Source organism: Mixophyes fleayi, chromosome 1, assembly GCF_038048845.1.
Source record: "Mixophyes fleayi isolate aMixFle1 chromosome 1, aMixFle1.hap1, whole genome shotgun sequence".
In the NCBI taxonomy this organism is placed as follows: domain Eukaryota; kingdom Metazoa; phylum Chordata; class Amphibia; order Anura; family Limnodynastidae; genus Mixophyes; species Mixophyes fleayi.
In genome coordinates, this window is record NC_134402.1 from 170,878,251 (window position 1) to 170,892,279 (window position 14,029).

At 38.9% G+C, this 14,029-nt stretch overlaps 2 protein-coding genes across 3 annotated transcripts in view; one reads left to right on the forward strand and one right to left on the reverse strand.

The window, feature by feature from the left end:
• The window catches only part of IDUA (alpha-L-iduronidase), a 117,927-nt gene extending 116,944 nt beyond the window's left edge, over positions 1–983 (forward strand). For both annotated transcript variants that reach the window (XM_075203914.1, XM_075203906.1), the window contains one exon: positions 37–983. In XM_075203914.1, coding sequence (XP_075060015.1) covers positions 37–137 — 101 coding nt within the window. In that variant the 3' untranslated portion in view covers positions 138–983. The remainder of the gene's footprint in view (positions 1–36) is intronic.
• A 440-nt stretch (positions 984–1,423) lies between these two features.
• Positions 1,424–9,643, reverse strand: LOC142144758 (purpurin-like). Its single transcript, XM_075203927.1, has 6 exons — positions 9,501–9,643; positions 7,871–7,988; positions 5,664–5,800; positions 5,129–5,241; positions 3,683–3,895; positions 1,424–2,384 (listed from the first exon to the last, which is right to left on the reverse strand). The coding sequence occupies exons 1-6, from the start codon at positions 9,515–9,517 to the stop codon at positions 2,374–2,376; spliced, it is 609 nt and encodes a 202-aa protein (XP_075060028.1). The 5' UTR covers positions 9,518–9,643; the 3' UTR covers positions 1,424–2,373.
• Between the last annotated feature and the right edge of the window lie 4,386 nt (positions 9,644–14,029).

Sequence of the window (14,029 nt, forward strand, 5' to 3'; positions counted from 1 at the left end):
AAATAGATGACTCTCAGCATTTCTTTCTCTCTTCAGAAAGTGCCAAAGTATCTGGATCATACAGAGTCCGTGCTGTCAACTACTGGGACGTTCCTGGACCCTATAGCCTTCTAGAAGAATATACAGAATTGATTTAGAAGAGTTTATAAAACACTAGACCTATAAGTTGCTTATAATTGCTCAGCCCTGAGCATCTGTTTTATTAAGTATAACTCATATGTAAATACAATTTGGTCACACAATGGTATAGATCCGGGGTGCACAACCATTTTTGGTTTAAGAGAGACAGTGCTCATTTGAAGGTGCCGCAATAAAACTTAACTTGCTTAAACATGTAAAATACATAGAATTTACTGTTGGAAAACAGGAACGTCTCTGCTGTTATGCCATATCTCCCATCATTGTTAAAAAGTCCACACGGGAACGAAAACCAGCTTTGGTCATCCAATTCTGTGTAAAGGGTGTGATCACCTTACATAGGGAGCAAGTCATGACCCTCCCCATAATACATTTGGTCTCCTTCACTTCTCTAGAAACACATGCCCACTGGCATCACCTGTGTAGTAGCACATGCCCACTGCATCACCTGTGTAGTAGCACATGCCCACTGCATCACCTGTGTAGTAGCACATGCCCACTGCATCAGCTCTGTAGTAGTACATGCCCACTGCATCAACTCTCCCCCATATAGCAACACACTTCCTCTCTTTCCCTGTGGGTATACTTTACCCCATTTATCCTCTCCCCCTGCGACAACACATTCTCCCTGTATCTGTTGTTTTTCCTGCGAACTGCAAAAAATGGTCATGAAGACCCGTGTTCTGCACCAGCAGTATACATATTATACAGCAGTCCCTAGTGCTCTCTAAAGAATGTTGTGAGAATTTTTTCTAAAATGTATTTTTTTGAATTTTTTTTTTTTTCTGTAGTTCACCATTTATTTGTGAAGTTACATATTTTGCTAAATAGAATTTTTAGGTAAAGTTTTTGTACTGTTTTTCCCCATCTGAATATCCCATTGCCACGTCACTCTCTCTCAGCCTGGATTCAAGGTGTCAGTCTCCCATTGTTGTGGAACACCAATGTAGCAGTGTCTCATTGTTCTGGAATCCCAAGATAGAATACATTGCGTATCTTAAACATGAGAATCCAAGAAACATTGGGGGCCTTAGAGAAATGCATTTTCTACAACATTTGCTATATTTATGTACCACAGTGGAAACTATTACTATAATGTGCTGACTACTATAGTGCATTATAATGTATTAAGGAGGCAGAATGGCAAGGAAAATGGATCTATAGAAGCCTCTGATGATTATTATTCAGCGAGCTAAGCGGTCTGCGTGTTTGAGCACTGCTCTATCAGCACATGATTTGAGGGTTGGAAAAGTATCAGTAGAAGAAAATCACAATCATGGGAGTGTTTTGGCTTGTGAATCCTATTAATGTTCCTTTTTTTTTAATTTATTTTTTAAGTTTACACTTTAAATCAACAAACATCATGTTTTCTCTAAATTCTTATGAAGCACAAACTCCCTGAAATAGTTTTAATTGTATTAAGGTGGGTTACCTACTTATTAATACATGGGGCAGTACAACATTTTTGGAGCAGAGCGGCACCATGCATAATAATTTTGTTATGTCTTATAATGCAACACTGCTGAAAAATGGAGCAGAGGTGTTAGAGGATTTTGATGTACGGGCAACTCATCTTCCTGCCATGCCAACCAGCATGTGGCTGCTCAAAGCCACGAGAATACAGATGTGGAGGAAGAGTCTATATTAGGGAATTTAGACTGTAAGCTTCAACGGGGCAGGGACTGATGTGAGTGAGTTCTCTGTATAGCGCTGCGGAATTAGTGGCGCTATATAAATGATGATGATGATGAAGAGTGGATATGTACCAGTCTTTCCTCCATATTTGCCTTAATACATAGACCCCATGGACTGTTTACTTTAACAGAAAATATATTCAGCATTACATTAACAGAACATTATTTTGAACATTCAAACATTGTGAAAGAACATATTTTTAATTGAGTATAAGAAGTCTTGAAAAATATGAATTGTTAGTTATCAGAACAGTTATACAAAAAAGATAGAATTCTATTAGTACTCACAATGTTTGATCTCTATTTTAACAAAACATGCTGATCTTTTAAAACATATGAAAAATATGATGTTTTTGCACATAGTTAGATGAATGACATGAAATACAATTAAACATATCCTATTTAAACATGTAATTGCACTCTGAAAAAATACACTTCCTTTAGATGTGAAAAAGTTGCGCATTTCTTAAAATAGTGGTCATGCAAGTCAAGGTGCTTCCTTTCCATAGTCAAGCAAAGAATGTTCTTGAAAAACAGTATTCTAGCAGGCTCCTGTCAACAGAAAATAGTTTGAAATATTACACACAGCCTAGATTTACCAACTCTGCTAAGTTACCAACTATTCATTCATAAAAGGGTCAAGTGTTCAGTTGTTAACAATCCCCCAACCAAAAAAAAAAAACACACCCACCTGGCACTCCAATATTATATAAACAAGTGCTACAGCAGTGATTTTGAGATTACATGGGCTTGTAACCCTCTTACGCACTATGGGCCTGATTCATTAAGGAAAGTAAGGCAAAAAAAATTTGTAAGATTTCTCCAGGACAATGTTGCAATTTAAGGGGTGCAAATGCATTTAATATTTTAAACATAAGTTAAATACTGGCTTTTTTTTATGTAGGACACAAATACTTGATAGCTTTACGTTTACACTGACATTTGACATTGATCTAGGACATGCCCTTCCCCAATTATAAATCTGTCCCCACATTTTAAATTTACCTCCCCCTCCAATGCAATATGATTTTACAAAGGTGAAAACGTATTCATTTTTTTTGCTTTACTTTCCTTAGTGAATGGGGCAGCACAGTGGCTTAGTGGTTAGCACTTCTGCCTCACAGCACTGGGGTCATGAGTTCCATTCCCGACCATGGCCTTATCTGTGTGGAGTTTATATGTTCTTCCCGTGTTTGCGTGGGTTTCCTTCGGGTGCTCCGGTTTCCTCCCACACTCCAAAAACATACTGGTAGGTTAATTGGCCACTATCATAAGTTTATCCTAGTCTCTGTGTGTGTGTGTGTATGTGTGGGTATGTATGTATGTTAGGGAATTTAGACTGTAAGCTCCAATGGGGCAGGGACTGATGTGGGTGAGTTCTCTGTACAGTGCTGCGGAATTAGTGGCGCTATATAAATGAGGATGATGAATCAGGCCCCATGAGTTCTGTTTTGTTGTATATATTGCTTATAAAAATGTATAACAAAATAGAAAGTATTTTCATTGGTTACTAATCCTGCTAATTAGCAGATGTGAAAAGAAGCAGTATGAAATACTGAATTCAAATGAGGCCACAGTGTTCTAGATCACTTGGGCAAACAATGGACCATAGACCTTTATAAAAACCTGAACATGAAAAATATTTTAAGAACTTTACCATTTTGTGTGAAAAATATATTTTACTCCAGGCTTTATGTTATGTCTGAGAGGTCCTTGAGACGTCCACAAAAAAGATAACTTTTTTGTATTAATCTAGAACACCTTTAAGCGAATACATTTTGAGAATTCATGAGCAGCTGTTGTCATGTGACTGAGATTTTATCATTTGGAAAATGGATATGGAAACCTACCAGATTGGAGGACAGGCTGAAATTGTCCAGCCATGCAAATTTCTTCCTGTTTTTGGCGCACAATCCTTGTAATAGCTTGTGAAAATCCACGTGCATTGCGTGAGAATATAATGGAGTAGCCATCGTTGCATGTTCCGTCTTCCTTTAGAGTACGGCAGGCATAGGTGACTGCGTAGTTATCATAGTCTGTGTCAATTACCCAATAGTTATCGCCTGTGAAATACAAAACATTGCTTAGGGTTTTGGCCTATAAAGACGTTATTTAGATTTATTTGTTTACTTTTTTCCTATTTAGAAATGTACAGATAATTAAAATGCTCAGTTCGCTAAAACCTGAAATGTTACCATTACATCTGTTACAATGAAATCATCTTAAAAATAGGCACAAGAAAGTCTTGCGCCTCCTTCCCTTAGACTGAACCCCACCATTAGAAAATTTTCATTTTACAGTAATTTGTACATTATTCCTTTTAATACATATGTTTGAATGTAAAATATAACAAATTATTTGTATGAGTTGATCCTCCTACAAAGTTGTATTTTACCTTCACTGACATTATACATTCCATCATGGAGCACTTTCACAGTGAGTCATGTGACCTAAATTACATCACTGCTCACCAAATGCAAGGTGACATCACTCTTGCAATGTAAGTGATGACACTCTCCAAATATAATAATCTAACACACCTATCACTACAATAGGTGAATAATTAGCTATAAAAGATATCATTGATATTAGAAAGAGCCAAATATATATTTTACTGTTTTATGCCTCTATACCACAGTAAGCTTACTTTCCTCTAAAATTTCACGCTGCTCTGACACTGAGCGCCACACCACAGGAGCACAGCATACTTTGTAAATGGGAAGTCATTGTGGCATGAAGTCGTATGTACAGATCATGCTACTCTTTATCTCCACGAGATCTGATATATCCATGATTGGCTTCAGAGCAGTGGCAGCATTATCAATGTAGGTCTGTCAGTGTTACTCTAGGGTTCATTTACGAAGATTGCATTCATCTAACTAAAGCTAGTTACAGTTAGTAAACAAGCCCGTTATTATGTGTGTTGGTGTGTGTTGATGGCAGAAGAGGTTTAATCTGTGCGCTATCCCCCCAAAAAATGAATGTACCTCCTTTCCTCTTACTCTGGTCCTGAAGTCTTGTGATTTTATGTGATCACGGAATTACTCTGTGACTTCTATTATCCTTATATTTCCCACTGTAAGGGTGTGTATTATGCCATATATTACTGACTGCTGTCCACCTTACCCAGTTGTTAGGACCGACCATTGTTCATATCTATAGCTATAAAAAATTGGACACTGCAATTGCTGCCCATGCAACTTACTGACATCCATCTTTCTTTAAGGCTTAAATGTAAATCTGAACACTTAAAACATTTCATATTAGTTTGAACAATACAGATTATTTCAACTTGCCTCCACTGGATAGATAACTAGCCAAACCCTGGTAGGTCATATACATCTTTGCTGGGGTGGATGGGTCTGGTGTAGAGTATTGAGCAGCCATTTCTGCACAGATGAGCCAGAACCTATGAATGTAAATGTTAGAGATGGCAATAAATTATTAGAATGAAATGTAAAAATGTGCCACTGTTCTGTTATACTGATGTATATAAAATCCTTAAGTAGCAGGTTTAGGGGTGCTAAAGTTTACTTAGGAAACCTGCTTGAATTCTGACCCACGAGGTAATTAAAATGCAAAAAAGTTTATATTCAATTGATACATCCTGCCCTGGAAGCACAAATCTACATTAAAAAGATGACTTAGAGCTTCAGCAGTTCTAGAAATTATGCTGTAAATGCTTTATTTTCCTTCACATTTAAAATAGACTACTTTTTATAGAGTTATAAAGGGTTAAATATGATTCCAGGCTACTCTTGCCACTGAGTCTGGACAATTATATAACTTTCCTGTCTTTTTTTAATTTATTTTTTTTATTCTTTTACTTACCCGAAAAGTTTAACTCTGCCCTTTGACGATGCAGTCATTGTGCCATCTTCATCAACTGTGTATTCAGCAGAGATGTTATCCTGAAGGAAGAGGCCTTCAGGGTCCTTTTTCCCAACAGCATACCATTTCCCTCCATACTATTTATCACAATGCAAAAAATACAAATATACATATTTAGAACACATGTTTTGACAAATTACAGTATTATTATTATTATTATTATTATTATCCTTTATTTGTTGGGCGCCACAAGGTTTCCGCAGCGCCGTACACAATACACACAAAGTACAGAACAATAAACACAAGTACCAATGCTTCAGGAACTCCAGGAAGACATATGGAGTAAAGACAGAGCAGGAGAATCGGTATGGAGACAGGAGGGGAGGGGGGGCCCTGCTCATAAGAGCTTACATCCTAAGGGAGGGTGAAACAAAAACAGGCACGAAAGGGAGCCAGTGAAGCAGAGGGAGAGAAGAGAGGGGCCAGGGGAGAGAGGGAGAACGAAAAGAGTGGATGAGGGTTAGGTGGCTGGTTGATAAGCTTTAAGAAACAGGTGGGTTTTAAGTGCCCGTTTGAAGGAGCACAGGTTGGGAGAGAGACGGATGGAATGAGGGAGGTCATTCCAGTGTAGGGGGGCAGCTCGGGAGAAGTCCTGGATTCTAGAGTGGGAAGAGGTGATCAGAGTGGAGGAGAGGCGACGGTAATTGGCCGAGCGCAGGTAGCGGACCGGAGTGTAGGTGGTGAGGAGGTTAGAGATATAGGGGGCAGTAGACTGGGAGAGAGCTTTGTAAGTGGTGAGGAGTTTGAAAAGGATCCTGTAGGGGAAGGGGAGCCAGTGAAGGGCGTGGTAGAGAGGGGAGGTAGAAGAGGAGCGGCGTGAGAGAAAGATGAGTCGAGCAGCCGCATTGAGAACGAAGCGGAGAGGGGCAAGGTGGGAGAGGGGGAGGCCAGTGAGGAGAAGGTTGCAGTAATCGAAGCGGGAGATGATGAGAGAGTGGATGATTGTTTTGGTGGCATCTCGAGAGAGGAAGGGCCGGATGCGTGCGATGTTGCGCAGTTGGAAGCGACAGGCTTGGGCAAGGGATTGGATGTGGGGGGCGAAGGAGAGAGAGGAATCAAGAGTGACACCTAGGCATCGGAGTTGGGTGACAGAGGAGATGGTAGTGTTATTGACAACGATAGAGCGGTTGTAATGGGAGGGGAGTCTGGCGGGAGTACACTGATTCTCTCTGTTTCTCTTACATTGATTCTTATTTGTGAAAATCTACCTAATACACACCACAGGTGCATAATTTCACCAGTATTATTTAACTGAAACTTAAAATAGATATTATTTATTGAACAACAATGTAAAGTACACTGCTTTTATAGTATCGGTTATCAGAACAAGTTATATTTACACAGGAAATGCCTAACTTGTCTGCAGTACGCACAACTGACCGGGTGAAGGAGGCAAAGTGTCTGTGTAGTGTAAATTCTGTTATTACGGGTTTTGGTTTGTGTGTTGAGGGGAGTTAAATTGTTTATTAAAAAAAAATGAATGAAAATACTCCCCACCCTGGTTCCCATTTACTGTGGGGTACAATGTATCACCATCAGAGCTTCTCCATAAAGCACAACAGGGGTAGAAGTGGCAGGGGTAGGACATTCACAATAGGTGTGGAATTCCAAATAAATAAATTTGGGTTGTGTGGTCTTTAATCAGTTTCTCCCTGTATAATACCTGTTACTGAACTATGCTAATTAGCACGAGTTATTGATTTCAGTGGCATTTTACAAGTGTAAAAAATAGATTCCCGCTGTCTTTTGTGGAGCGGTTAGAAAAATTTACATATACATATTTGATATTTTAAAGAACCAATGTGGTTTCATGCGGAAAGGACTTCTACACTTTACGATGGTGGTTTTCTTTAAAACAAATTTTTATTTATACATTTTTTTGTGACCAGTTCTGCTAGTAGGAACAATTTGTTTAGTATCTAACTAATATTTAGTAAATTATATTTTTATCAACCTGGTATGTAATTTGTGAGTTGTAGGTTGGAAAAATGGAGCACACAGATTGGATATATCAAGTTTTCTATTCCTGTAATTACCACCCCATATCATGTCTGCACCCTTTCTAAGCTAGACTAAATTTTTTTATTAAAAAAAGTCATATGTAGCTTGATACTTAATCTGTTATTAAATAACAAAATATTTCTTACCCTTTTTATATCAAAGTCCTCCTTCACTTTCAAAGAATCTACCACACATGACTGGGCCTTACACTGCTGAATGATGGTGATAAGTACAGCAAAAAAGATATACTTGAAATGCTTCATACTAGAATAAAGCAAATTAAATTGATTACATTGCAGATATTTAGCATTGAAATATGAGCTGACATTTTAATTACGCCACTGATAAATAAATAAACTGATAAACATGTGTTTCTAAAGGTAGCCATTGCCAATTCAATTGCATACATAAGGATACATATACAATAAATCAATATATATCTTATATACAAAATGTAGCTAGAATATAAAGAAAAGTACTGAAAATATACATACATGCTACCCTAAAACTATTTTCTGGTACTGTACAACCAGCAAAGAAATTGAATATGCCAAGAACACCGCTGCAGAATATATATACGGTTTTGAATGTATATGCAAGATGACAGTACTATTTGCTAGAATTTACAATATAGAAATTGCAATCATAAGAAGACCTGTAATTGTGTTACCAAAGTTGAATTCATGCAATTTGAAGTGTCCTGTAAATCTATACATCTACATTTATAAGTAAATATAGTAGTTATATGATATGGAAGCAACTGCTACCCTACAGTATCTAAACATTTACTTTTGTTAGTCAGAATTCTTTATAACTGGTGTGTTTACTTTAAGACTATACTGATTAATTGATACTCCACTACAAACAGGGGTTGGCTGGGCTGGTGGTCAGGGGGAGCATTTGCCCCTAGGGCCGGTACCATAGTGGGCTACCTTGGGCTGGGTCACTTGGCTACCTACATTTTTTTTTTCTTTTAAAATGTTCCTTATAGGCTGCTGAGCTGAGTCCCGCCCCCCAGGCTAAAGTTTGCTGGCCAGCCCCAGAGTACATGTACTTTGGAATTTTGCATAGCAGTTTCATATATGTTTCCCTAACTACTTCTGTGCAAGGGTGCAACGGTTATATGGGTGAAATATTCTAAAATTACTAAAACAGAAGGGAGCACAATACAAGAAACAGGTCATACCAGCTAATATCGTATGAAATATTGTTTTCTTGTGCCCTTTACATCTATATAGCTTTATTTCTCATACACTGTACTATTGCTAAACATGTCAGGATCAATTAATATATATTTAATAGAGGAATTGGATCTTTTATGTGAAAACCTGTTATCCAGGGACTTCGAAAAACCAGAAACAATTGCTAGCATTCAGTGATGTCCGTGTTTGGAAAGAGGTAATTTTTTTAATGAAATTTAGTATATGTTAGGCATGGTGCTCCAAATTACAGAACCAAATGCTTCAACCAGAAGACACCAAGATAACAAGGAAAGTGCTATTGTGCAACTTGCTTGAAAAAGATACTGACACTGTCAGGGACAAAGTTGTCCAGGGACAAATTTTCCAAAAAAACAGACTGTCTTTGGAGATTTGTAATAGTTGGCAACTGTTATTCTCCTACAAGCATTTTTTTATTGTATTTAAATGAAGGAAAACAAGTATGTGTAAAAATACATACCAAGTCGTAGCGTTTGAAAAGCAGCTGAATCTTTATAATCCAAAGAAACTATGTATACCAATCAATTTTCTGTAATATTTAGCAGTAAAAACGTACCTGATTTTCTCTGGCATGGATGCGATATGAGTACCTTACAGATTCAAATGGACATCTCTTTCTGGTCCTTCTAAGTATTTCTGCTTTAAATAATAAGCCTACCAGCTACCTAACTGGTTATTTTGGTCCATAGGGCACAGTAAGAAGCTTAACTTTGTTAATCCATTATATAAAATCTGTGTATAATCCTTTTCTCTGATGTGTGTTCCTCTAATTGTGAAAGAAAACAGATGAAATGGTTGAGAAAAGACCACTGGGACACACTGCACGTGTATCTAGTATACATACACAGAGCACTGATGCTAATCACAAGCTCTCTAAATGGTGATGGGCTTAGAAATAGTTTAGTGAATGTGAGGTTTGTTTAAATATAAACCTTTATTAGGAAAGACAGCTGTGTGTGAAGATTATGCTTTTTTTTTTTTTTTTTTTTGTTAGAGGAGGTTACAGAAACAATGGGAAAAAGTAGGCAGTAGGTTACATGATGTACGGCACAAATAAAAATTAGTGCTCCCATATTATACAATACTAATTGAGTTGGTGCATAGAGGAAAAACTTCTTATTTATGGCTGAGTAGAATGGGGAAAAGAGAACGGAGGGGTAAAGGGAGAGGAGTCAACAATACAATCTTTTAGACCATGTGGAAAATATAGCTAGGTTGCAAGAGTAATGCTCCTTAATACATATGGTGGGGAGGAAACGTGTATGTAATTCCCAATTGGATGTAGTTGATAAGTTAACAGTGAATATTTCTACCCCAAAATATCGACATTCATAATGTCTACACTGTTAAAATGTTGACCATTTTAATGTGTACATGTTCATAAGGTCAACACATTCAAAATGTCAACATGTAAAATGCGTACAGGGTTGTAAAGTAGACACTCAAAATGTCGACATATACCACTAGATTTAAAACAGCAATACATGGGGGGACGGGAACTACGTGCCCTTCCCTCAATCAGCTTAACCAACTCTAGTGCTGCCAGCCTGGTACTAACAAGATCAGGGGAACAAAGTGTGAGATGCCCCCTATTTTACTGTCGCCAGTACTAGGATTTGCCAGCCTGGGCTGGTGACACTATAGCAGGGAAACCTGCAGTGTGGGGTTCCCCTGCCATAATGCGGACCCCTCATAGGTTTAACCAGTCCCATGCTGAAAGCACTTTGGCTCTTCCTCCACCCCTTGGGTGGTGGGTGTGTGGTAATATTCATTATTTGATAGTAAAAAAAAAAAAATAAACCTTTTGTTCCTGTGCTCTACAGGTCCCAGCATGCCCAGACTGCCATTAAGTATTTGGGCTTGTTGGTAGTCGTAGTAATACAGCCACAACTGAGGAACCACAAGTGCCAGCATGCCTTGGCTCCCAGGGCCTGCTGAGACCTGTACTGCACCAAGGAAAAATGTAAATATTTTGGTGTACACATTTTGAATGTCAATATTTCATACCCAATCCTTTCCTAACAGAGATCATTTTTAACATAAAATAATCTCAGGAGTGCGCTAATTTTGATGGAAGCAATCCGGCCATCTAAATCCAGTCTAAATAGCGGAAAGAAGGGGTGGGTAGTTGGCACTATACGGTTGATTAGAATTTCTTTTGGTGTATATCCCTAAATATTTTTTGTTTTTACACTAAAATTTAGTTGTAAAAGTTCATTAGTGGCATGAGGCAAGTGTAAAACTTGACTTAACTTGACAGAGCTCTGTTGGTGGTTTATTTAAAAATAGGGTGTACAGGGCTATGTTATGGTCTTTGGAATCAGAGATTTAGACCACTGCCCACTTGAGACTCTATGACCAAAGCAAATGTTAAATGGGATAGCCCTCTCGAGTTCCATTGAATATTTTCCCCCCAAATACTATTAAAAGCATTGGAAGCATTACAGATGAAGGTTACAGAAATGCAATAGTACTAATACCACAAAGACTATGACAATCTTTAACAGATAATTAAATGTACAGAGGGAATTGCAATGTCCGAGTTACGGTCCGGCAGAGACGCGGGACTGCATCATCATTCCATGTGGCTGTTTTCAGCCCCAGTCACATTAGTAATGTGGCTTCTAATTATTATAGCTTATTATGATTAGGTAGGTAGTTTTTTTCACTGGGTGCTGCCAGGCTGAAATCAGTTGTTTAATGTGTTCTATCACTGCGTCTTAGACACAATCATTCAATTAGGCTGCTGCTAGTGGATGTCTGTGCTGTAAAAAATTCCTGTTTCTGTGCTGGTTGCAGTTTATATCTGCTAGTGTGTGCTTGTCTCTATAGTTCTCTGGGTATTTTGGATTTTGACCATGGCTTGGAATTTTGGACTTTGTTTGTTCTCTGCCTGCCCTGACCTTATGTATTGAATTTTGAACTTTACTAGAACTCGGCCTGCCCTGCCTTTGAATTTGAATTTATTTCTGTTGTGCACCATTCTTTCTGGATTTTTATTAGACAGTTTGTGCTTGTTCTCATTGGGCCTCACCATGTCTTATCCTCATTGGATAATACTTGCCACCCTCAGCCTGCACTTCCTAGTGCTTAAGACCTGTTGATACCCAAGTATTCGTGAGCAACTCGCGCTCTATAAGAATGGTGGCTACTGTAGGTGAAAATCTCTGGTTCTGCAGTTTTTAGAGTTGGCATACCAGTACTGTAACAGACCTTTGGATATTTGTAATGTGAATGGTAGGGAGTAGACATTATCAGCAACTGTGCAGAAGGATTATAAGTAGAATTTTTATTTATGAAGTAGTCCCTGAAACCCAGACTGTCACCATAATGAAGAGCCATCTGATTGAATCAAAAGATTTTTCAATGCCAGGGCCATTATTAGGGCAGGAAAAGATGATTTATTGCCTAAATGGATCAGGTCAATTGTTTGTTTTTTATTATCCAAAGGCCTTTCACCCCCAGGGCACAGTCAGCATGATATTAGGGTCCCTGTCTGCTTTATGTATAACTACTATTTTAGTTCCAGTGGTTGAATCAAAAGGACTCCATTTGTATAGAGTTAAAAAGGTAAAATAATACAGAAGTGGAAGTTGCTCAATCAATTTATAGGTTAATAGTATGTGCTTGAAAGGGTGGGGATATCCAGCAAGGCACAAATAAAGAGAAATATCCCTCAGCACACTGCTATAACCAGCAAAGGAGTTGCTATTTCTTTTAACAACAATAGTGTTTGTTGGAGTTTTAGTAGTTGTTAAGGAGAGATGGGGTACAGAAAAAGAAGGGGGGAGGGTACAGAGTGGGGAGCAGACATTGCAAAATATAACTGACAACATAATAATCAGCAAAGTACAAGGTTCATGTCACACACTGGGTGATCAGGCTGCGCACCTGATCCCCGGCAATCTTGCCTTCCTCTGCTGGCCACCCGGGCCGCCGACATCTTGGATTCGGGTCCCTTCTTGGCTCCAAACTTAAAAAGGCACCTCCCATGGATGTTTGGTGCCTGTTCTTTTAGTTACCTCCTTGGTGCTAAACGTGGCTTCATTGTTTCTCCTCGCCCGCAGAGCTGACACTCTATATCTGTGCTGCACCACCATTCCCGTGTATCCTGCTGACTTCTGAACTGATGCTTCCTAAGTGCTCCTGCCGCTATCCCAGTGGTAGCCAGTCTTCCAGAGAGTTGTCTTCTCTCTTATTCTACCTCTGCCATTCCAGTGGCGCTCGCCAATCTTTCTTACCCACCTCAATGTTTTGGCTGCCATTGCTGACCATCATGGCATATTCCTCTAATTGGTTTCTCCTGGTGCTCCTAGTAAGGGCCTCAACCTGCGAGATAGATGCAGCAAAGGCCATACCGCCTTGCGGTTGGTCCCTGGTGAATACTGTCTCCTCGTTAGACTCCACTCCTTACATGAGTAGTGCAAATCTAGGCAAACCATAGGATCCGGACCTCTGAACCGTAACAGTATAAAATACACAATATCTGCTTCTAACTAATCAGAGGGGCGAATGTTAGTGTGACAGGGAGATTCTGACTAGAGATCTTGGGTGGAAACCAGGGGTGTGTAGGACATAATAGAGTTTCCCAGGTTAGCCAAGTTAGGCAGGTCAGTAGGTTGGATAAGTCTGGATCCCTCAAAATCTGTTGTAAATACATGCCATGACAGCCACTTAACAATAGGGGGAGACAGTAACATATAATATGGAACATCTAAAGTCTCCATACTGAAACTAAAATTAATTTTGGCAATTATTTAATGGAGTGTAGGAGGAGATGATTGTTTCCAAAATTGTTCTATTGCTGCCCTTGTAGCTACCAAGATGTGGCCCCATATATATCTATGATTAGGCAGTTGAGTAGGGTAAAGATGTAAGAGGGCGGTGAGTGGGGGTGGAGTTAATGAAAGGGATGTGACTCTTCGGGCTAAATCAAATACCTCATGCCAAAGGGGTTGAATAACAGAGCATAACCAAAATACATGCAATGAGTCTCCCACCGCTCCACAGTTACGCCAGCAAAATTTTTGAATGGTTAGACCAAATTGTCTGAAGACGGGCTGGTGTAAAATAAGTTTAATATAG